At 43.0% G+C, this 25,443-nt stretch overlaps 1 protein-coding gene across 1 annotated transcript in view; it reads right to left on the reverse strand.

Moving 5' to 3' along the window:
• Positions 1-5,804: 5,804 nt before the first annotated feature.
• The window catches only part of LOC139424010 (glutamate receptor ionotropic, NMDA 2C-like), an 82,800-nt gene continuing 63,161 nt past the window's right edge, over positions 5,805-25,443 (reverse strand). Inside the window, exons 6-13 of the mRNA XM_071175689.1 lie at positions 16,924-17,092; positions 13,343-13,496; positions 12,767-12,892; positions 12,329-12,558; positions 10,103-10,263; positions 9,727-9,914; positions 9,076-9,308; positions 5,805-8,021 (exon numbers count right to left, since the gene is read on the reverse strand). Coding sequence (XP_071031790.1) covers positions 6,399-8,021; positions 9,076-9,308; positions 9,727-9,914; positions 10,103-10,263; positions 12,329-12,558; positions 12,767-12,892; positions 13,343-13,496; positions 16,924-17,092 — 2,884 coding nt within the window. The 3' untranslated portion in view covers positions 5,805-6,398. The remainder of the gene's footprint in view (positions 8,022-9,075; positions 9,309-9,726; positions 9,915-10,102; positions 10,264-12,328; positions 12,559-12,766; positions 12,893-13,342; positions 13,497-16,923; positions 17,093-25,443) is intronic.

The raw sequence follows: 25,443 nt of genomic DNA on the forward strand, positions 1-25,443 counted from the left end.
ATGAAGAACAGATAGATACAGTATATAGACCTCGGGTTTCTCTGACTACAGCTGTACATCAGGAGGGCTTCAGGCATCATCTTTTTTTGGTGATCTGGGCCTGAATGAACAGTAAAATATGTAGCACCATGCTGAGGGAATCAAGAGTGAAATTGTATTCATAAAATATTCCCTCAGGTTGGATATAATCTTGTCCTATATTTATGTGGTAATTCTGAGAAGTGAATTGGCAGGCATTGACCGCCTTTGTAGGCCTACCCCTGGTGAATTTCAACATTTCAAGAAGGAGGGTGAGAGGGAGCACATTTGTCACATTACAAAGCACGCAGATCACGGAATTAGTCATTAATTACTGTGTGAAATGAAAAAGATTGTTCTGAGCAGCGAGCATGCTGAAAGAGTGCCTATATTGCTTTGAAAAGGTTCATTTTGGGGAACTTGAAAGGGTTTTATTCAGCCGCGATGCGTTTCTCACACTTATTAAGTGCTGAAGGCATTAATCTCTCTTTGTTGAATTAGAAATCACGTTTCAATGATATTTGCCCTAGCTGAAAAGCACTCATCGCTCAGTGATATCAGTGAAGGGATCCCAAGAGCTGGAGCATATTATATTACCTCAATAGCACATCTTGATTTCCCTCTTTGTATTGTACTGTATACAGTGCAATCTTCCATACAGTATCTAGAATACATAAAACCTATTGTTGAATAATAATGTTTTTTACTAGACAAGTGACATTCACTCTCACGTATTATAAAACACCTGAGACTTAGTTGAACTAGCAGAGGAATGATCATCTTTCCAGAGTGTTCAAAGCTGTCAGCAAGGCAAAGGGTGGCTACTTTGAAGAATCTAAAATCTATGTTGATTTGTTTAACACTTTTTTGGTTACTACATGATTCCATATGTGTTATTTCATAGTTTTGATGTCGTCACTATTATTCTACAATAGAAAATAGTAAAAATAAAGAAAAGCCCTTTTGACTGGTACTATATAAACTCAGCAAAAAAAGAAACGTCCTCTCACTGTCAACTGCGTTTATTTTCAGCAAACTTAACATGTGTAAATATTTGTATGAACATAACAAGATTCAACAACTGAGACATAAACTGAATAAATTCCATAGACATGTGACTAACAGAAATTGAATAATGCGATCCAGTTTTAGTTTTGTTGCCAATCCCTGGCTCATATCTGTCAGCACGTTTTTCTGGACCATATCTTGTGGAAAAGAAACTCAGTGACACCAATTATGTGATAAAGACCCCAGATCGAAGGCGTTCTTCCCCAACGTGTCATGTTAACATGCTAAAAACATATTATGTGCGTGATTCTCCCAACAGTTCCTTAGGAAAGCCGGTCCAGCCCGCCGTCTCCAGTGTGGCTGTGGTGGTGCTGATGCCTGGCTGGGACCTAGAGGAGGATAAGGAGGATTGGTTGGAGTTACGCCATACGTTACAGCAGTGTGACCGCCTATGTAATTCAGAAATGCTGAAGAAGTTACCCTCTCGAATGGAACATTTGGATAACGATCAAACTAGGATATTACCCTATTGATAAACAGTTTTCTCAATGTGTTTCATGACGTTCCAAGTCGCACGTCCATCTTGGAACATGACGTGGATGTGGGCAACGCTGTTCCTATACGTCAGCATCCGTATCGGGTTAATGCAAAGAAAAGGGAGGTAATGAAAAGTGAGGTAGCTTATTTATTACAGAATGACTGGTAAAACCCAGTAACAGCTCCTGGAGTTCCCCGTGTATTCTTGTTCCTAAGCCTGACGGTACGTCTCGCTTATGTACGGACTATTGTCGCGTAAATGCCATTACAAAGTCTGATTCTTTTCCTCCTCCTCGCTTAGTTGACTGCATTGATATAATTGGCTCTGCTGCATACAGAGCCAATTATTAGTTAGTAAGTTATTAGTTAGTTAGTATTAGTTAGTAAGTTAGATTTGCTAAAAGGTTATTGGCAGGTGCCTCTGACTTCTCGAGCTTCTGACATCTCAGCTTTCTTACGCCTGATAACTTTGTACAATACACTGTGATGCCCTTTGGAATGTATAATGCACCTGCTACTTTTCAGCGCCTAGTGAACATTGTGTTCGTGGATGTACCAAATTGTACTTCTTATCTTGACGATGTGGTGATTAATTTGTCTACTTGGTCTGATCATCTCGCCACCTTGAAAAGTGTGTTTCAGCGGTTGGAGAAAGCTTCTTTAACCCTCAATTTGGCCAAGTGTGAGTTTGGGAAGGCCACTGTGACTTACTTAGGGAAACAAGTGGGACGAGGTCAAGTGCGCCCAGTATCTGGCAAAGTGGAAGCAATTGTTGCTTTTCCTGCTCCCACGACTCACGGCCAGTTGCGCAGATTCCTAGGGATGGTAGGGTACTATTGTGTACATTCTGAATTTCTCGACGGTAGTAGCTCCCCTTTCATTTCTGCTTAGTCCCAAGGTACCATTTAAGTGGTCCAAGGACTGTACCTATGCATTTAAGTCCGCTAAAGCGCTACTTTGTAGTGCCCCAGTGCTTGCCGCCCCCAACTTTGACAAACCTTTTAAGTTGGAGGTAGACGCTAGTATAGTGGGAGTGGGTTCAGTTCTCTTGCAGGAAGATGAAGATGGAGTGGATCGGCCCTTCAGTTTCTTCTCCCGTAAGTTCAACCTGTGTCAGTCAAGATACTACACAATTGAACAAGAGACGCTGGCTTTATTGCTAGCCTTACAGTTCTTTGAGGTATATGTGGGCTCTAGTGCCTTGCCTATACTGGTCTTCACGGACCATAATCCTTTAGTGTTTTTGAAGCAAATGTACAATCAGAACCGCCGCCTTATGCGTTGGGCTCTGATTGTACAAGGATACAATGTACAAATATCCTATGTGAAGGGTTCGGCGAATGTGGTTGCCGACGCTCTATCACGGGTTTAGTAACTGGGGATGTGTTGGTTTTTGTTATTGCAAACTGTATGTTTGCATTTTTTTGTGGTGGGCGTGTTATGTTCCCCAGTTTCAGTGTTGTAGTTTGTGTATTTGTGAGTGTGTGTTTCAGGAAATGGCTTCCTGAAATTCTCCCCAAGCAGCTGATTGGTTGGCCCCCATTGACGATTGGAGAGCTGACCCCGCCCCCTCAGTACACAGCTGTCTCCAATTACCAATTCCTTCTGAAGCTATATAAGTCAGTGTTCTGTTGTTCAGAAGATAGTTTGATTGTGATATAGAGAGATTGATTGTGATGTCCAGAGATGATTGCTGCGAGAGGAGGCTGATGGCTGTGGGTTATATACTATTTTGGTGGTTCTCAGAGGTATAATTTGTTGCCAGTATTTTGTAGCCGGTCCTACTAAGGAATGTCTATGACAAAAGGACTGTGTTTTTGATTGTGAAATTGTTTGTAATATTCTGTTTAATTTGTTCTTAGGGGGGAAGGGGAAGGCACCTAGGGAGTGCTTAGGCAAGAAGCCCGCGGGCATTCATATACCCGTAGTATATTCACTGTCTAGGCACACTAGGTAAGACCTGGGCGAACCACCCCCTGTATTTTGGTTAGGGCACCAGGTGGTGCTAAATTAGGTAAGTAGTGGGTAGGCAGGTAAGGCAGGAGAGGGGGATTTGAGATTTACTTTCTTTGCTTTGGTTCCGTCCAGACCCTTTTCCCCATATTACCGTTTGACGGAATAAATTCCTAGTAAACGGAATATTCCCTGCCTTTTGTCATCCTTACTCGCACCTACAGTCCCATCCCTCTTTCACACCACGGGGAGTTGAGTTGTAGCAGGGTGTTGTGTTTCCTCTTCCTAGAAGCGTGCGTAACAAGGAGCCTGCAGGAAGGGTACCACATGAGGGAGGAGGAAGTCTTCGCTGTGACACACAGCTTTGAGATTGCTTGCAACGACAACAAGCTCAGTTCGATGATGCTGTGACACTGCCCCAGACCATGACAGACCCTCCACCTCCAAATCCTCTGTGTAACGCTCATTCCTTCGATGATAAACGCAAATCCGACCATCACCCCTGGTGAGACAAAACCACAACTCGTCAGTGAAGAGCACTTTTTGCCAGTCCTGTCTGGTCCAGCGACAGTGGGTTTGTGCCCATAGGCGACGTTGTTGCCGGTGACGTCTGGTGAGGACCTGCCTTACAACAGGCCTACAAGCCCTCAGTCCAGCCTCTCTCAGCCTATTGCGGACAGTCTGAGCACTGATGGAGGGATTATGTGTTCCTGGTGTAACTCAGGCAGTAGTTGTTGCCATCCTGTACCTGTCCCGCAGCTGTGATGTTCAATCAGCTGTCCGTCCTGTCTCCCTGTAGCGCTGTCTTAGGCGTCTCACAGTACAGACATTGCAATTTATTGCCCTGGCCACATCTGCAGTCCTCATGCCTCCTTGCAGCATGCCTAAGGCACATTCACACAGATGAGCAGGGACCCTGGGCATCATTCTTTTGGTGTTTTTCAGAGTCAGTAGAAAGGTGTTTTTCCAAGTCAGTAGAAAGGCCTCTTTTAGTGTCCTGTTTCATAACTGACCTTAACCTATTTTTTTTAACCTTTAATTTGACTAGGCAAGTCAGTTAAGAACAAACTCTTATTTTCAATGATGGCCTAGAAACATTGGGTTAATTGCCTTGTTCAGGGGTCCCTGTCAACTCAGGGATTCGATCTTGCAACCTTTCGGCTACAAGTCCAACGCTCTAACCGCTAGGCTACCTGCCACTCCCAATTGCCTACCGTCTGTAAGCTGTTAGTGTCTTAACGACCATTCCACAGGTGCATGTCCATTAATTGTTTATGGTTCATTGGACAAGCATGGGAAACAGTGTTTAAACCCTTTACAATGAAGATCTGTGAAGTTATTTGGATTTTTACTAATTATCTTTGAAAGACAGGGTCCTGAAAAAGGGACATTTCTTTTTTTGCTGAGTTTATATGGGTGGAGACTCAGTTGTGGTCTCAACTTAATGTCGAGGGTTAGAATAGTAGAATACGCAAGCAACATTTTTTATATATACTGAATGTACAAAACATTAACACCTGCTCTTTCGATGGTGTAGACTGACCAGGTGAATCCAGGTGAAATTATCCCTTATTGGTGTGCTAAAGTGTGCTAATGTGTGCTAAAGATCCCGCTAGTCATTGGTAAGTAACTAAAGTGAGGTGTTGATGAACACCACCCTTTGAAGCCAGTGTGTGTGTGTGTGTGTGTGTGCGCGTGACTTGGCAGAATCACTGATGGGCTAATGTCATTGGAATCCCATGATGAGCCCTGAGGGAAGATTTACAGTCACATGCATCACTGCTCAGACAATAGCAAGACCATCCTGGTCAAATAGACAATTCAAAGCCTCTGTTTGGATTTGTTACCTAACTGAACATGTTTCTATTCCATCTTTTAAAAATGTATTTATGATGTTCAGCAGAATACTCATACATCATAGTGATTTGATAGATTGATGACATATCACAATTTCTGAACAGATTATGTAGGGTGTTAGTAAAATACAAATGTGTTCTTGTCTTTTAAGGAGCTGTAGCTGACTTGTCTGCCCTATTGTTGGCATGTGAACTGAACACAGTGCTGTCTAGTGGATCTGATATCCAGTGACCTTTCTGGATGAGTCAACAGAGGTGGCCCACTTAATGAACTGAAGCAGACAAACATCTAGAGTCCTGGGACCTGACCTGCTATTCCATTCTGCTGGCATTACAGACCATATGTGGAGTTTTACTCAGAAAAGGAAAATATAGACAATTCCAAAAGGGCCTTGAAGTGGCCTTGTCATTTATTAAAGAGTAGAGTAACAATGGAAATACAGATGATAATTAAAACATTTTCCCTTTTAAAATCCAAGTCAAATTACATCAGTGACCACCGGAGCCAAAAAGCCTTAGACAGCTTTCCCTAGAGCTCCTGGACTTACAAAAGTCGTGGAAGACATTTCTGTGGTTTGATAACAAAAGTATTCTCTTCTTATGTGTCTAAATTTAAATGGAAGGATACCGAAATGATTGAAGAGAAAAGTCAAATGTGTCTAAACTGAGTGAGCGGCTAGTGTATTGTCATCCAGGTCTCTCTCTCTCACAGCAAGACAGCATTTAAAAATGTTTTAAATAACAATCAACAGGTTAAATTTTAAATACTATTCAACATTCTTTTCTTTTCTTATCGCTTAATGTTTACTTGACAATGTCCCAGCAGTAACAGCCTTTCATTGTCCTCTACTTCCTTCCGTCCGCCAAGGATATTATTGCACTGAGTAAACACTCAAGTCATCCATATTGGTAGCTAATTCATTCATTTTTGCCTAAACCAAAGGCTGAGGGGGAGGCCCCAGGTAGGCTTTCCCCTCCCCAGAGGGAGGGATAGTCCATCAGCCTGAAGATATGGAGGGGGAGGGCTCAGACTTCAGACTCCAGACTGGATACCCTGCCCCAGGTCTTTGGCACATAGGGACTGTTGACTCTTCTGGCCACCAAGACCTCCCTCCGATCCCTGCTCCCAGACCCGGGCAGGGGGGGCTCCTCTCGCGACCGCCCCACCGCGCCCTCGTAGCCACCAAACATATTGTTCTGGTAGACTACCTGTCGGTCCCCCATACGGTGCACAAGGGCATTGTTGTTAGGGCAGTGGCTTGCACAGGGGAACAAGTGGCACATGTCCTTGTCGTAGAATGGCCCGGGCCCCTGGGGCAGTGGCCCCAAGTATACAGGCAGGTCTGTGTAGGAGTTCAGGTAGGTGGAGTAGTGTCTGTGCACCACAGTGGAGGAGGAGCGCCGCAAGGCGGCTGCGTTCTGCAGGATAGCCTCCCTGTAGGATGGTAGCCGGGTGGACTGGGAGCACTTGAGCTTCTGCTGCTTGTAGGGGTAGGAACGCATATGAGCCGGGTCTAGGTAGGCAGGCTCAGCGGCCAGGGGGTAGCACAGGTTGTTCCCCTGGCTGCCATACAGCTTGTGGGGCTTGGGGTTGGCCACCACTACGCGGGGGAACAGGTCAGGCATAGCGGAGGTGGAGGGCTTCTCACCCAGCTGGCGGATCCTGTCACTGCTCCAGGTGGCCTTGAGAAAAGAGGCCCGGCGGTTGACCTTGTCCTTCCCCAGCAAGGGCACATCCTCCATTTCAGGCTCCAGGTAGGGCTTCATGCAGGAGTTGCAGCTGGCGCTGCCACTGGGGTAGTGCCCCCCCATGCATGCCATGGTTGATGCAGAAGGGGCATGGTTGTTCAGGAGGTGGTTGGCCCTCAGCTCAGCCAGACAGGAGGTTGGCTCATCATAGTCGTTCCTCCCCCTGGTGTCTTGGGCCTCAGAAAACACGTAGCTGTGGGACCTCTTCTTCCTGCCCATGTGGTCAGGGGGGTAGCTGAACTTCCGTCCCAGGGGCCCCTTGTGGTGTTCCACATAGATGTCAGGCACCTGGAACTCTCTGTAGGGGACAAATGGGGAGGTGGGGTGCCGGGGCTGGCTCTCCACATACAACCTGCTGCTGGGGTGTGGGTTGTGACTGGAGGTGCTGGGGGGAGCAGGGTCCCTCATGGCGATGTGGGGGCTGCTGAGGCTGGAGATGGGTAGGGTTCTCTCGTAGAAGTGGTGGCTGCCACGGGCCGGAAGGGTGTAGCGTAGTGGGGTAGGCCGCGTCACCACCCTGGATTTGTCCAGCAGGGGCTGGGTGGCGCTGTCCGAGTAGTGGATGGGGAAGGTGGAAGCGAGCGCCCTCTGGGGGTAGGGCGAGTGGTTGTCCGTGATACTGGAGATATAGGGCAGGCGGCTGTGGCCCATGTCTATAGTGGTTGCCACCCGAGGCGGCAGGCCAACCCGCACATTGTCGGCTCCTCGCCGGCTCCAGTTCTCTATGGTCTTGGTGGCATTGTCCAGGGAGTTCTCCACTCTGGTCGAGGTCACAATGTCCTTGGCTGTCTGCAGCATCTTCAGCATGTTGGCCTGGGTGTAGTTGGTGGTGACGTCAGGGTTCTGCAGGTTTCCGTTGCGGTCAGAGTCCTCCACACCGTTGAAGCAGCTGTAGATTCCCTGCAGAGATAGCGAAGGAGGAGGAGATTAGCATCCATCAAAAAGCCTTGTCAGGTTTTGGAACAGATCCACATTTCTCACCCTACACAAAGTTTGACAAGATTAAATCCCACAGGTGTTAATTATCTTCGGCCATTGTTTCTAATCATGACTTTAGAAAACATTATTGCTTGTGTTGATAACATTCACTTTGAGCAAATACAATTTCTATTAACCTGTCTGACCAATGAAGTGAAGACAATTACACAGAGAAGTGTGAAAGCCAAATTAGATTCAGGATTGTCCAAAATAGTTTATAGACAATTTGTTTTGTTTTGAAAGCTTGTATGCATTCAGGTTGGTGTTAAACACACAAACTATGCAAGACAGTAAATGAAAAAGCAGCAGCTGACCATGCATTGCTGAATTAGTTTTCCAATTTTTATTTGGACGGCCTTATTTTACTTTGAAATTGGGTCTCAGTCTAGAATGCTTAATCTCACCTCACCACTGATATGGATTGTTAATGGGCCTATTTAAATGTCAGACGGATCAGGACCGTAACAGTATTGCACGGTCTCCATAAAGTCATTTTATGGATTTTTACTTATTTTATTTTTGCATCATTTTTATTTTAGTGCCCTTGAAATATCCTGATCATGTACAGCTTTGAATTAGTGCATTACCAATATTTCCCAAGCGTTACTGTGAGGCAAAAATCTAAGAAAGACTGAGAACTTTATGGTCAGGAGGTAGAACATTTTCTGCTGTGTTTGTGAAAAGAGAAACAACCCATTTTATGGTTTCTTAGACTTTGCAAATGATGTCGTTATTGCTGCTTTCATTGAATTGTTGCTTACACTGTATGTCATTTCTTTATGGAACTCATTACTATAAAAAACGGTTTTGTATCTTAGATTAACAGATCAACTTTCCCATGGTGATTGGACCACATTCTCTGCAGAACCCAAGGCCTTCGCAATCTAAGACATGCCTCAGTGTGTACATCTCTATAGATTAGGCCTATGTACCCTTTCCACCCCTGTCCCTCGGAAGAAGGGTCAGCCACACCTACCCTGCTGATGGCGAGCAGGAAGTCGAGGCGTTCAGACTTGCGTACTGAGTGTCTCAGCTTCCAGTAGAGCAGATGTTCCCAGCTGAACACCAGGAGACTGAGCCCCATGGCCACCAGCAGCATGTAGAAGACGCCCGCCATGTTATCTATGTCCAGCTTACTGCTCATCACCTCCTTCTTCTCGTTACGACAGATCCCTGTGAGCCACACCGTCTGCAGCTTCTGTGTGTCACCTGCAGCGAGCGGGAGGAACAGAACACAGAGAGGCTTGAAGGTGTTCATTAAAACACTCTTGCGCCAGTTGTTGTCATTGTGTGTCAATGCCAATCTCACACCCTCATCACTCCCCTCGGCATACCCTGACTTTTACACTTGTTGTTCCCTGGATCACAGTCAAAACTCTGTTACAGTACCTCTGAGTGGTCCATGATGCAATGTACGCCAGTATTTTCATTAAAGTTTCGTTTTTTCTAATCTTGAGGCTGTGCGGGCCTATACAAGCTTACTTGTGTGTGTTACGAATTTCTATCATTAATGGGCAGTTTACCAGTTTAGCATATTTGGGAGTATTTGGGACCTAAAAGGATAAGTACAGCTAAGATTTACAATTAGCCACCCATCCCACTCCACACGGGGTTAATTGTAATTTACCATCCGCTAGGAACTGGAGCAGGGCCAGGTCTATAGGACGTTTCCATCGGGACTCCTTCTGCAAGGCGATGCCGTAGCCAGTGGTGGCAAAGACCTTCCCACTGCCGATGGTCACCAGCTTACAGCCCTCGTCTTTACCTGCCATGTAGTTCAGCACAGCAGCGTCATAGATGAAGGCATCCAGTTTCCTATAGATAATAACAATAGGGATTTATCTTGTGTGGAAATTCAATGTTCAATATTTAATTACCATGTAATAACTTATCTAATGAATTATAATTTCATCAAACATAAAATATTTGCTTAGACATTTTAGAATGTGTTACGTCTGTTTTCTGTCACTGTCTGTGTATAATGATTATTTACAGAGTGTTACCCTGATTTGAGGCTGTTGAGGGCGTCCTCCACACCCTTCTGGTTGTATTTGACCATGTGAGCATGCATCTCAGGGTAGTTGCTCCGGATGTTCCTCTCTGTGCTTCCATTTGGGACCGTACCAAAACGAAACGGTGGATACTGCTCCTGTGGCTTCTGGAACTGTTTGGGAAATGTAGAAGTTTGAATTATAAATGCATGAACAAGAAACATTTTGAACAGGATACCCAACATGTCTAGGAAGAATACATGCACTATTCATTAAATCCATATTTTTTTAAAATATCAAATACATTGACATACTTGCATATTAAGTAATAAAAAAAAATTCCCACCCTCTCCTAAGATCTGATGTCTCAACCCTTTTAGGTTCTAGATAGCACTTTATTTCTAAGAGTGTATGATATGCCAAGCAAACCCAGAGGCGTGAATATAAACCTCAAAGAAACTAACACAATGACACTGATCACCTTGTCCTTGACTACACTAGACCACTGTCTCTTTGATATCTGCCTGTACCCTCAAGTGCTGCTCACTCAATTAAGTGGTCAGCTAAGGTTACCTTCTATAATTCCTCTCTCAATTCGACGATTAGAGGGCACAATTAACAGAAATAAGTCCAGGCCATACTTTCCAGAGAATTAGAAAATGACTTCTTCCCCCTTGACTGTAATAAAAACTCCTAATTTCTCCTTATTTTGCCATGCCCCTTTGACGCAGAGTGGACCATGTTCATTTAACTGTGCAATATACTGGAAATAAATTGTACTTGTTCATTAACGCAAATACTCCAGTGAGCGATAATTGCTAGTAACCTTGGCATGTCAGAATGAGAGAAATGTCCTCTGAGCCATTTCACATGAATTAATGAGACCCTTGGTGCCAGTCTTATGCATCCCACGTCTCACTGCTGTCTGGTGGAGGAGCTGGAGAGATGACAGAGTGTTGTCCTCGTTCCCATTTGTCCTGTATCCTGTACACTGGCTGCATTAGGATACTCCGCCTGTGTTCCTCATCTCACCCAACAGACCAAGGTTACTCCGCTGCTATGTGAATGAGGGAATGCTGTAGCAGTGTGATAGTGCCCCCAGACACAGGATGTCATACAATGCTCTGTGTTGTAAATGCCTGTTGGGAAGCAATGAAAACCCTGACTAAAAGCATGGATGATGGTTGACCCATAGAGCTTGAGTCTAGCTGGCCAAAGTTAAGTGTATAGGATTCTTACAAAAATCTGTTAACATCTGACAGCTTGTACAGAAAGGAGAGACTAGCACAGACAGGGTCTAAAGAGGGAGGTGCCTGTCTGTACATGATGTCACTCTGAGGAAATGGCAAGGTCTTGTCCATGCATGACTTCATGCCTCTGAAGTGAACAGTCCCAGGAGGAGAAACAATCATCTGTCACTACATAAACACCAGTTACTGTCCTTTAACCAGTTTGTATTCCGCACAAGCCTCTTGTTTGAAACACTTTCAGAGAACGTCCCTTTTTAGAGATCATACAGCTCAATTTAAATGTTCCACCTGCAGTGTCCAGTCTGTCTATTCTCTCTGAGCTTCTGTGGATTCTGCCCTGGTTGATCTGTAGACTCACTGTCAAAAGACACTTTATGGGTTATCGTATTTTTTTCATAAAGTAGAGCTAATGGATTATGTGGGAAGAATATTAAATGAGTTCCCGGAATTCTAATGAGCAGTGGACAGCTTGGTCGTTTCCCTCAAATGCCTCTCTAATCCCTCAGTGCCTTAAAGAAGAGAGTCCACAAATCATTTCTAGCACTGAAGTTTTAACATGGATTTCCTTGTCAATACTGGTGTAGAGAACCTCCACAGGCCACACAAATATGCATAAGTTAATACTAGAATATATAATCACTGGCAGTTTGGCAAATCCACTGGTGTAATACAATCCAGGGGATTTTCACAGACATCATACCTAAAGACTTCAGGGATCTAATTTAATTTCACCACAGACGCTGGGAATCCTATTATGTTTTTAGTATGAGTGGAAAAAGTCACAGTCATGACATTGAGGCTCTGCCGTGGTTATTTGTATTCTCTCAAACCGTTCGCAGCCAGGCACTGTTTGCTCATCAAAAATAGGCCACTCTATATTTTGCCTAAGCCTAACATCAAACACTACAGCATGTCCATCATTTCCCCCCTGCCCCCTTTCATAGACTGAACACAGACAGAATTACCAATGACTGATGAATCCTCCTACCTTTTTGTCACTCAGTCCAGAGACTGTGTCAGTGTATTGCTCCTGGATCATGAAGGCTGCCAGGTTGGCAGTGTAGGAGGCCAGGAAGATGACAGCGAAGAAGGCCCATACCAGGACCATGACCTTGCTGGTGGTGCCCTTGGGGTTCTCAATTGGAACAGAGTTGTTGAAGACGATGCCCCACAGCAGCCACACAGACTTCCCAATAGTGAAGGTGGGACCTCCGGGATCTGGAGAAGGCAGGATGATGGTTGTGGTAAAGACAGAAGGGATTCAGAGAGGGCGTATATAATATGCGTTTGCATTCCATTTCAATGTAATTTAATATTTTCTGTGATATAATATAGAGTTCTTTCAACCTACTTTTCCGTGACTTTCTACCTTTGCTGATACGGGAGGGTAGAGGTAGAGGGAAAGGTGGTCGGAGCTGACACTCACCCTTGGCGCTCACCAGACTCCGGTTGTACCCCACAGGGCTGCAGTACTCAAAGATAAACACTGTGACAGCTACCACCGTTAAGCACATCACAAACATCATCACCCACACCGCCGGACTGTAGGGCTCTATAGAGGAGGAGGGAGAGAGGAATCAGAACACCTATAGAAGAATCAGAACATCTTTCTGGCAAATGTTGAAACCATGTGCTCTGACAGCTGCTTGCTAGATAATGGCAAGGACAACGTGGTATTGTATTACCAAAGTAGCACACTGTCAGCAGCTTCTGAAAGGGATGCTCTTTATGAAGTATTAAAGTAAGTAGCGTAGCCTTGAACGAGCCTTGTCTTTTGCGAGTCGAACCACTCATAGGAGATGAAGCCTTTCTCCTGTTTCTGTAGAGTGAGGCACCTTGTTGTACGATATATTCAGTTGTGAGTTCTAAACTCTGTCCAGAGAAAGTACTATTTGCCATCTCTGTTTTCAGATGGTAAAACAAGCTTTTTTAAGCCAAGTCATTTGTTATCTCTGTAGAGAAACGTTTTGTTTGTTTACATGAGCAGGTTAAACATGCTCACCAAGAAAGGCAGAGGGTGAGACGGTCCCATTGCTCCTGGCGACCATCACACTGATCCCCGTCTCCACAAACGGCACGGAGAAGTCGATAATTTCTGAGCGCTCTTCGTTTATGGTCAGCGAGCCAATGGCCATGTCCGCCCGCTTGTATACCACCTATGGAGAACGGAAGAGGACATTTTTATGACATAGAAAGTCTACAGTCTATATGTTCCATGATCTGTAATAAATCAAACACTGTAGTAGGTCGGATTAGTGATGCCCCCTGTTGACCTGTTTGATTAATTTTATCTATCAACATTGATATGCAAGACTTAAATCCCTGTAGGTGATACACAGTGTGTACAGTATTATCCCTGATATACTACACAACCCATCCAGACAGATGCAGATAACAGCCCGTGGCATCTACCCACCCATTCATGCAATGTCATCCATCATACAATATCAATCCTAATTCCTAATCCATTAGATATTGTTGCATATAGCATAGACCTAATACCTGTTACATAAGTCCCTGGCTCCGGGTGACAAAGTATTACCAGCAGCAATTGTGCATTGTAAACACTGGCATACCAGACACCCCCCGCAAAGCAGGGGGCCCACGAGCCATGGGGGCCCCACGAGCTCTGGGGGTCCATGCGCCTGTCATTGATGTCATCATTTTGACAGTAACCCTCCAAAACGTAATTCATAAACCTTTTACATTTTTCAGGAATGTGACTTAAAAAGTGAAAACAATGTAATAAAATGATTAAAGGTATAAGGGGATTTCAGTGAACAAATGTTGTAAGGATCTGGGTGTAGCTGGTGCAGAGGAGTCAGGCGCAGGACAGCAGAGATGAGTAACAAAAGGAACTTTAGTCAAAATTTCAAAATACATGAAGTAACACCATGCCCACAAACATCGGACCGAACTTACAATAAACAAACACGCACAAAAACCATGGGGAAAACAGAGGGTTAAATAATGAACATGTAATTGGGGAATTGAAACCAGGTGTGTAAGACAAAAGGAAAATGAAAAGTGGATCGGCGATGGCTAGAAAGCCAGTGACGTCGACTGCCGAACGCCGCCCGAACAAGGAGAGGGACCGACTTTGGTGGTCAAGGCTACGACAGCGCCATTGCAACGAGTGGCACTTACTCAGCACATATCAGACCGAGAGCCTAATGCTTATTAGGTCGTTCTTCATGAGCTTTAGTTCATAAAACAATCTCTCTACAGAAGTGACAGTTACAGGGATGGTAAAAACTGCTTGATTGCCGTAGCAACGTCAAGAAAACTGGGCAGAAGGGAGTTGTGCCAGTTTTGTAACATCTTTAATTGAGCTTCTCTTTCTCTTTCTCCTTAATTGCATGGTACAGAAAGAGATGATCTGTATAGGAAGCTATGGGGACAGGTCGTCTGGATACAGGACGGTCAATAAATTGGCAGATGCAAACAGATGATCGTCTTTAGCAGACAACAGTTCTTGAGGGCTTGAACAAAAAAAATAGTTTGCAACTTCGTTCATACTGGTGAATTGGCGTTTGACTTGTGTGGCTACAATATCAAGAGGCCCTAATCTCGGGTATATCTTGGCCTGCATCGTTCAAGACTAAGTTTAAATTGTGTGCAGCTGTCTTTCCTGACAGTCTTAGGTTGGAAATATTGGCCTGGCAATACTCAGTACAGAAAAACAGTCGTGCCCCCAACCTGGACTTACAGGCTGTGGTGAAAACATTTACAGACAGAAAATGAGGACTTCAGAACACCAGGTTCAGGACAGAATTAAGGTACATTTAATTGATTAAATGAAATTTACCTTGAATATTGCAGCCCAATTGTTTAGTCTATTAGCCAGACAAAACCAGTCTCAATATTACAGCATTGCGACTCCGTGTGTAGCTTTGTGAAATGTTAAGCTTAACATGAGAAAATGATGACCAAATAGGCCTACCAATAAACATGTATCCATTAGCTAATGCAAAGCTAAACCCTGGCACCACAGAAAGCCTATCATTGATTAGATAGGCATGCAGCTGCATAGACCTTGCGGAGATCCAGAGAAACTGCGTCATGCGGTTGTGAAGCTGATAACCCTATATAAAGGTTGTTGCTAGTCTAGTCAGTCCTGTTGTTTTACCCCTGGCAGATCCTCCCTCCCTTCCCTGCAGTATTATATCTCCTCTTAATAACCTCTACTGACGTTTTCCCCTACACAACTGTAATGTTTAACATGCTGATGGACTCGCCAGTGCGTTTACAGTCCAGGCACTCTGCCTGGCATTGTGTCAGCTGTTACCGGTGCTACTGTGGCCAATGCCCCAGTGAGAACAATAGCTTCCCTGAAACTAATGTTGTAACCTCAAACTCTTCCCAAACACAGTCAGCAAGAAGAATGAACTTTCAACAACTTCCTTCTGGAAAACGTCCCTGGTATTCCAGAAATTATGGTTGGAGGATTCCAGATTTCCTGCTTATGCCCTCCTGAATCTGAAAATACACCAATTGGATTTCGGGAAAACCAGGGAATTTATTTAAATGTTGCAACCCTACACTATAGTCTAGTTTCCCTTTATTTGGATTTGGACCATAAGAACTATTTGTTTTTATTAAGGGCAATTAGTTAATTGTTATTCATTACTTTTTCTTTTTCATGTTGATCTGTTTATCTGCACCAACATTGTCACACCCTGATCTGTTTCACCTGTCTTTGTGCTTGTCTCCACCCCCTCCAGGTGTCGCCCATTTTCCCCATTATATGTATTTATACCTGTGTTCTGTGTTTGTATGTTGCCAGTTTGTCTCGTCAAGTCTACCAGCGGTTTCCTGTACTCCTGTTTTCTCTCTAGTCCCTGTTCTCTTTTTCCCCCGGTTTTGACCATTCTGCTTGCCCTGACCCTGAGCCTGCCTGCCCTGACCCTGAGCCTGCCTGCCGTTCTGTACCTTTCGGACTCTGCTCTGGATTACTGACCTCTGCCTGCCCTTGACCTATCGTTTGCCTGCCCCCTGTTTTTGTAATAAATGTTTGTTACTTCGAACTGTCTGCATATGGGTCTTATCATGAGGTCTGATGAGGTCTGATAAACATAAACCTAAATCACCCTTTGTTGACCACTTTTGAATGGTGTCTCTGAGCTCAGAGGAGGCAGAAAATGCTCTGTCATCAGTTATATGAAATGGAGCTAATTGATCATATTTATTTTACAGTTATAGGAAATGTGAAATCTTATAGTAAGTAATTTATGATTTCCTTGTTACTATATTTAGAAAGCATTTCAGTCATTTCAAGCCCTATTCTCCCACTTTTGATGAATAGGAAAAAAAAAGATTTGTACTATATACTTGAGCTTGTCCTCAAAATCGGGTACACCTCAGCAATTTATAACACCTTTTTACCAGAAAGGTGAGTGCCAGACATTTCTAGAACTATGCAGCAGTACTAGTTATTGTTTATGGCCATCTCATGAAAAATAATTACTTTTGGGTATGTCTATATAATGGAAATAAAAGTTTTGTATTATTCTTCAATTAGATTGGCTAAATCTAATGTATGGCTAATTATAATGCTTGTTAGAATAACCATCATCTCCTTACCTCTCCGATCATGCCGTTCCAACTGCCTCTGACCAGCTTGCCGTGCTTCCCGTTGGTGACCAGGTAGAGGTCGTATGAGAATTTGGTGGTGCGGGACAGCTTCTTCAGGATGTCTATGCAGAAACCCTTACAGCACAGTTTGGTGTAGGGCTCAGTATGACCTACAATACTGGGGAGACAGAGGACAAAAAAATACACTAGAATGTTTGTATAAAACATTTGCCCAATGTTGCAAGAACATTCCTAGAACGCATTTAATCTCTTCTTTAAAGGTTGTCCGATTTTTTTTTAGGTTGTGGGAACAATCTGGTGAGATCATTGTGGGGCCATAAGAAAAGAGCTGTCCCCAAAACACAAAACGTGTCCAGTTGTGCAGACAATTCTACAATGTTTCTTTTAGGGTGCAAGAAACATTCACCTGAAGTTGCAAGAACATTGCTAGAACCTATTTAGTCTGTTCTTTAAAGGTTCCCAGAATGTTTCCCTTGGTTGTGGGAACTGTCTGGTGGGAACATTGTGGAGACATCTGAAAAGATGTGTTCCCAAAAAACAAAATCTGTCCAGTTGTGCAGATAATTCTGTTTCTTTTAGGATCAAACAAATACAAAGTATGCTCAGTTGTGATAACATGCATACGATGTTTAAGTTAGGTTGCACAGCACATTCCTATAATGTTGTAAGAATGTTGACAGAACACCTGGTCTAAGTTCTTTAAAGGTTCCCAGAACATTTAATTAAGTTATGGGAGTTGTCTGGGATGTTGCAAGAATATTTTTGTGATATTCACACAGGATGCAAAAAACAAGTTCATAGCATATTTATTTTAGGTTTAACATAATATTCCATTGAGGTTCACACAATATACATTTGACCTAGTCTTGAAGGCCCTCAGAAATTATCCAAAATGTTATATTTAAGTTTTACCTAATATTACCACAACATTCTCAGCACGAGAATTTGTAGCTCCTTATAGCATGATAAAGCAGATTGGAATACATCCCCATTATGTTTCTCTTCTGATTTAATGGCAATTTGCATTTGAAGGTGATCTAGAGACACATGGCATTTTAATTTCTTTCAAAGGACATTTGAACATTTACACATGATTTAATTAAGTCGCACACGACTCCAACACCATCATTAGGTTTGCAGATGACATGGCTGTGGTAGGGCTGATCACTGATGACGATGAGACAGCCACAGGGAGGAAGTCAGAGACCTGGCAGTGTGGTGCTAGTGTAGTCAATGTGAAATGGCTAGCTAGTTAGCGGTGGTGCGCTCTAGTGTCGTTTCAATCGGTGACGTCACTTGCTCTGAGACCTTGAAGTAGTGGTTCCCCTTGCTCTGCAAGGGCCGCGTCTTTTGTGGAGCGATGGGTAACGATGCTTCGAGGGTGACTGTTGACGTGTGCAGAGCGTCCCTGGTTCGCGCCCAGGTCAGGGCAAGGGGACGGACGTAAAGTCTATACTGTTACACTAGGACAACAACTTCTCCCTCAACGTCAGCAAGACAAAAGAGCTGATTGTGGACGACATGAAACGAAGAGCCGAGCACACCCCCATTCACATCGATGGGGCTGTAGTGGACTGGGTCGAGAGCTTCAAGTTCCTCGGTGTCCACATCACTAAGAACCTATCATGGTCCAAACACACCAACACAGTTGTGAAGAGGGCACGACAACACCTCTTCCCCCTCAGGAGGCTGAAAAAATGTGTCATGGGCCCTCAGATCCTCAAAAAGTTATACAGCTGCACCATTGAGAGAATTTGACTCCCTGATCACCGCTTGGTATGGCAACTGCTTGGCATCCGACCGCAAGGCGCTACAGAGGATAGTGCGTATGGCCCAGTACATCACTGGGGCCGAGCTCCCTGCCATCCAGGACCTCTATACCAGGCGGTGTCAGAGGAAGTTGTCAAAGACTCCAGCCACCCAAGTCATAGACGGTAAGTAAGCATTTCACAGTAAAGTTGTATTCAGTGCATGTGACAAGTACAATTTTAATTTGATCATAGGACATTTCGTATGTTGACAATCTGCATATGTGGGTTCTGAACCTGCAATGTTCAGTTCTCAAGCCAGATCTTTTATCCTCTGCAACACCAGGGAAGCTCTCTTACATTTTCTTTTTTCAGCATATAGCCATGGCAGTGTGGTCAGTCAAGAATTCCATTCTTCCTTTTTAGTCTTAGACGTGACTAAGCCAGGGACATACTGGTAGATGGGTTATACACCATCACATCATCCATTCTCTTTATATGCTGCGTACTTATTTACAAAGTATCCAATACATTTTTTACGGTTATTCTAAATTCTGCATTTCTGTTGGATTTATAAATTGGTGCAAAATAAAGACAATATCTGTCATGACTTCTGCCGAAGTCGATGCCTCTCCTTGTTCGGGCGGTGTTCGGCGGTCGACGTCGCCTGTCTTCTAGCCATTGCCGATCCATTTTTTATTTTCCATTTTCCAGATATTTGGTAGCGAACTGGAGCCTTTTATTTGGCGAACCAAAAGTACACGGCACAAACAAGCACAAAATAAAAATACGGGTTGAACATAACCCAGCGCAACCAGCCTAACGTGCACATACATGAAAACAGATAAACAATACCACACAAAGACATATGGGAAACAGAGGGTTAAATACACAACACATAATGAGGGAAATGAGAACCAGGCGTGTGGGAAAATGAGACAAATCAAATGGAAAATTAAAAATGTATCGGCGATGGCTAGAAGACCGGCGACGTCGACCGCCGAACACCCCCCGAACAAAGGAGAGGCATCGACTTCGGCAGAAGTCGTGACAATATCTTTTAGTAGATTATATTTGAGCCTCAATTTCAACATTTTTTTAAAGGAAACGTGGTTAAAGAAAATGTGGGATTGAACCTGCAATCTTGTAGCCAAATAATTAACCATGTGCCACCAGGAGATATCTGTGGTATTGTGGGGGGTTTCAGTCTAATATAGTCAATCAGGACACAGAACACAATTTCTGAGTTGTTCAAATTTTTCCCATCCTCTTCATAGTACTTGTAAAATATGGTTGTATTTGTATGATTAAATGTTGTTCAAGTGAAATAATGTGCATTTTGTCATCAAATGAAGTGTAAAAAATATGGTTGTCTTTGTATGATAAACACTCTTCAAATGCCCTATGAATTCAATTAAAATGCCATTTATTACCTTGTAGACAATACTGTCACGCCCTCATCTGTTTCACCTGTCCTTGTGATTGTCTCCACCCCCTCCAGGTGTCGCTTATTGTCGCCATTGTATTTATCCCTGTGTTTCCTGTCTCTCTGTGCCAGTTCGTCTTGTATGTTTCCAATTCAACCAGCGGTGTTCCTGTTCTCCTGCTTTTTGCATTCTCCTTTTTATAGTCCTCCCAGTTTTGACCCTTGCCTGTTTCTGGACTTTGTACCCGCCTGCCTGACCATCCTGCCTGCCTTGACCACGAGCCTGTCTGTCACTCTGTACTTCCTGGATTCTGATCTGGTTTGGACCTTTTTGCCTGGCATTCTCTTGCCTACCCCTTTGAATTAATAAAAATTGTAAGATTCCAACCATCTGGCTCCTGTGTCTGCATTTGGGTCTCGCCTTGTGCCTTGATAAATACAGTCTCAAATTTGGACTCATCAGACCAAAGGACAGATTTCAACGGGTCTAATGTCCATTGCTCGTGTTTCTTGGCCCAAGCAAGTCTCTTCTTCTTATTGGTGGCCTTTAGTAGTGGTATCTTTGCAGCAATTCGACCATGAAGACCTGATTCACACAGTCTCCTCTGAACAGTTGATGTAGAAATGTCTCTGTTACTTGAACTCTGTGAACTCTGTAACTCTTGGTCTTCCTTTCCTGTGGCGGTCCTCATGAGAGCCAGTTTCATCATAGCGCTTGATGTTTTTGCGACTGCACTTGGAGAAACTTTCAAAGTTCTTGAAATGTTCCGGATTGATTGACCTTAATGTTTTAAAGTAATGATGGATGGTCGTTTCTCTTTGCTTATTTGAGCTGTTCTTGCCATAATATGGATTTGGTCTTTTACCAAAAAAGGCTATCTTTTGAATACCACCTCTACCTTGTCACAACACAACTGATTGGCTCAAAAGGAAAGAAATTCCACAAATTAACTTTAACAAGGAAGTCCTGTTAATTGAAATGCATTCCAGGTGACTACCTCATGAAGTTGGTTGAGAGAATGCCAAGAGTGTGCAAAGCTGTCATCAAGGCAAAGGTTGGCTACTTTGAAGAATCTCAAATATATTTTGATTTTTTAACACTTTTTTGGTTACTACATGATTCCATATGTGTTATTTCATAGTGTTGATGTTTTCACTATTATTCTACAATGTAGAAATAAAGATAAACCCTTGAATGATTTTGCGTGTCCAAACTTTTGACTGGTACTGTATATATATTGCATGAACATCATAAAAACTGACTTATTTGAAAATTATGCAACATTGTGGAAATGTTCTGCGCAACCTTCGTGAATAGATGTCACGACTTCTGCCGAAGTCGATGCCTCTCCTTGTTCGGGCGGTGCTCGGCAGTCGACGTCACCGGTCTTCTAGCCATTATTGATCTATGTTTCATAGATTGTGTATTTAACCCTCTGTTTCCCCTCATGTCCTTGTCAGAGATTGTTTGTTGTTATGTTCATGTTTCATGGATTGTTGTGCGACGGGTTCTTGTACCCACATTTATTTTATTATGGACTTTGGTTTTGGAGTTTATGTTTTAAGTTATTAAAATACTCCAATTATACTAAGTTTAATTCACCTGCACTTGACTTCCCTGCCACCTACATACACGACGTGACAATATATCACAAAAATGTTCTTGCAACATTCAGTGAATGTCCTGTGAAACCTAACTTAAGCATTGTATGAATGTCATCACAACTGAGTATATTTTGTGTTTTAGGAACCTGTCTCTTCCACACTGTTCCAACAGCCGAATTAAATGTTCTGGAAACTCAGAAAGGCTGTTCTGTCGACATTGTTGCAACATCAAAGGAATGTTTTGTGCACCCTGATACAAACATTATCTGAATGTCAGCACAACTGGACAGTTTTAGTGTTTTGGGAACCTCTCTCTTGTCATATCCCCACAATGTTACCACCAGACTGTTCCCACAACCTAATGAAACATACTGGGAAGCTTTAAAGAACAGACTAAATGTTTTCTGGGAAAATTCTTGCAACATCAGGTGAACATTTTATACAAACATTGTATAATCATCAGCACGACATTTACCGCAACCTAACAAATATTCTGGGAAATTTCATCGAACCAATTTTGGTTTCCTGGGAAAACATAACTGATACATTGTGTTATTACATTACCTGGAAACGTAATGAGAACTTTTGGAGAATGTTCTGTGGTGGTTGTTCCATATGCTGTTCACAACATTTTAGTGAATGTTAGGAGAACATTACAAGGATGTTTACTTTAAAACATAAAATTGTATAAACATATAAAAAACATTTATAAAACTATTTTTGATTGTTATCAACCCTAACTGGATCTTAAAGGGAATCTTCGCTAATGTTCTGGAAATGTTCCCAGTTTGCTTGGACGTGAGTCATTTTGACTCAATATGAATTTAAAATTGAAATATCTCTGCCATTTTTGAAGTCATCCCCCACTCCGTACTTGACCTTTAAGAGTCACATGCAGGTAAAAAGTTTTAAGCGTTTGGAGACATGAGCTCTATTTAAAATGATCACTTTTTCCAAGGATAACCACTGTTCCAGGAGCTCCACACTTGAGCAAGAGGCAACAGATATCCTACAGTAACATAAACTAATGAAATTTAAAAAAAACTTTGTTCTTTGAAATAATACTTTTTTCATTATCCAAGGCCTTCATTTATACAACCCAAATATTTGTTTCCCGATAGCATATATGAAATGTATGATCATATCTCCCTCAATGTGATCAAGACAAAGGAGATGATTGTGGACTACAGGAAAAGGAGGACAGAGCACGCCTCCATTCTCATCGACGGGGCTGTAGTGGAGCAGGTTGAGAGCTTCAAGGTCCTTGGCGTCCACATCACCAACAAACTGTCATGGTCCAAACACACCAAGACAGTCGTGAAGAGGGCACGACAAAGCCTATTCCCCCTCAGGAGACTGAAATGATTTGGCATGGGTCCTCAGATCCTCAAAAAGTTTAAAAAAAGGTTCTACAGCTGCACCATCGAGAGCATCCTGACTGGTTGCATCAAAGCCTGGTATGGCAACTGCTCAGCCGCTGACCGCAAGGCACTACAGAGGCCAGCCGCCCTAGTCATAGACTGTTCTCTCTGCTACTGCACGGCAAGTGGTACCTGAGGTCACCAAGTCTAGGTCCTAAGGGCTTCTTAACATTTTCTACCCCCAAGCCATAAGACTCTTGAACAGCTAATCAAATGGCTCCACAGACTATTTGCATTATCTATGCATAGCCACTTTAACTCTGATGTACATATTACCTCAATGACCTCGACTAACCTGTGCCACCGCACATTGACTCTGTACCGGTACCCCCTGTAGAAAGCCTCGCTACTGTTATTTTACTGCTGCTCTTTAATGATTTGTTATTTACATTTTTTACTTATCTATTTTCTTACTTAAAACCTCTTAAGGATCCGTCCCTTTTTTAAATTTTCTTTGCCTAAAATGACATAACGCAAATCTAACTGCCTGACCTCAGGCCCTAAAGCAAGGATATGCATATTCTTGGTACCATTTCAAAGGAAACACTTTGAAGTTTGTGGAATGTGAAAGGAATGTAGGAAAATATAACACAATAGATCTGGTAAAATTGTAATAGTGTGTGTGTAGGTGGTAGGGAAGTCAGGCGCAGGAGAATCGAACTTGGTATAAATGGAGTCGTTTAGTAGACTTAACAAAACTCCAAAACCAAAATGACAAAATAAATAAAAGTGGGTACAAGAACCCGTCGCGCACCAATATATACACAAACATACAATCAAACAATCTCCGACAAGGACATGATGGGAAACAGAGGGTTAAATAGGCAACATGTAATTGATGGGATTGAAACCAGGTGTGAAGAAAGACAAGACAAAAGCAATGGAAAATGAAAAATGGATCAGTGATGGCTAGAAGATCGGTGACGTCGACCGCCGAACACCGCCCGAACAAGGAGAGAGACCGACTTCGGTGGAAGTCGTGACAAAAATATAATACAAGAAAAAAACAAACGTTCTTTTATATTTTTTTTAACCATCAACTTTGAAATGCAAGAGAAAGGCCCTAATGTATTATTCCAGCCCAAGTGCAATTTAGATTTTGGCCACTAGATGTGCAAAGTGTATGTGCAAAGTTTTAGACTGATCCATGGCATTTCTGTTCAAAATGATGTATCAAGACTGCCCAAATGTGCCTAATTTGTTTATTAATAACTTTTCATGTTCAAAATTTTGCACTCTCCTTAAACAATAGCATGGTATTCTTTCACTTTAATAGGTACTGTAAATTGGACAGTGCAGTTAGATTAACAAGAATTTAAGCTTTCTGCCTGGAAAATGTTCTTGTTACTTACAACTTCATGCTAATCGCATTAGCCAACGTTAGCTCAACCGTCCCGTGGACGGGACACCGATCCCAAAGAAGTTTTAACACTTTCTAAAATTTGATTTGATTTGATATTTATTGGACCGTTAGAATGTTGTAGTCAAAATGACTAGTTTTGGCTTGAAGGGGTTCCCTCCAGGCCAGGGTTTTCTAGGGTTAAGGCCAGTACAAAGGCAGTACAATTCTTTCCTAGATCTGAAAGGAACAGCTATGATTGAATCAAGAATGCAGCCAATAAAAATATTGTTGTGAAATGTAATTAATCTCTTCACGGCTATCGGTTTTCTGTATATAAATATTGGTTTGTTTGTTACCATTGCAGCTTGTTATTGATTGAGACAGACAGGTGTGAGTTGATTAATATAAAGGTGGCCATTTGTCGCTCATCCAGGGTTATTAATCAGTGGAGAAATGCTATTGGCTGAGAGTTTTTGGGGATATTCACAAGTCTTCACCTGATTCATGTTCTTATTGGATGGATTGGATGTGAATGGAAGAGATGAGTGACCAATGGCATGTCATAATGATTCAATAACGCATGGAGATGAATTAGGAACTCAGCTAATGTGGCCATTTTCAATCAAGATAGTCGATGCACCAATTCCACCCATCAGGTTACAAACAGTAATAACATTGTTTTAAACACATCTATTCTCGTTTCATAAAAGCCCATCGTTAACTTCATGCTCCTGGAGCAATAGAGCAAGAGGCTTCAGTTTATATGGCAAACATCTCATTAGCATGATTTCCTAAAAGAGATGTAGCAGGAAGAAACATACCAGAAGAAGGTGGAGGAGGGAGAGTGACAGAGAGAAACAGAATGGTATAAAAAGACCTCCTTGATGTGTGCCCAGGAGCTGACGTCAGGAGTGGGGTTGCAGGGAGAACTGGAGGGACTGGGCGGCTCCATAGGCCTGCGCACTA

The sequence above is a fragment of the Oncorhynchus clarkii genome, chromosome 13 (genome assembly GCF_045791955.1).
Source record: "Oncorhynchus clarkii lewisi isolate Uvic-CL-2024 chromosome 13, UVic_Ocla_1.0, whole genome shotgun sequence".
In the NCBI taxonomy this organism is placed as follows: Eukaryota; Metazoa; Chordata; class Actinopteri; order Salmoniformes; family Salmonidae; genus Oncorhynchus; species Oncorhynchus clarkii.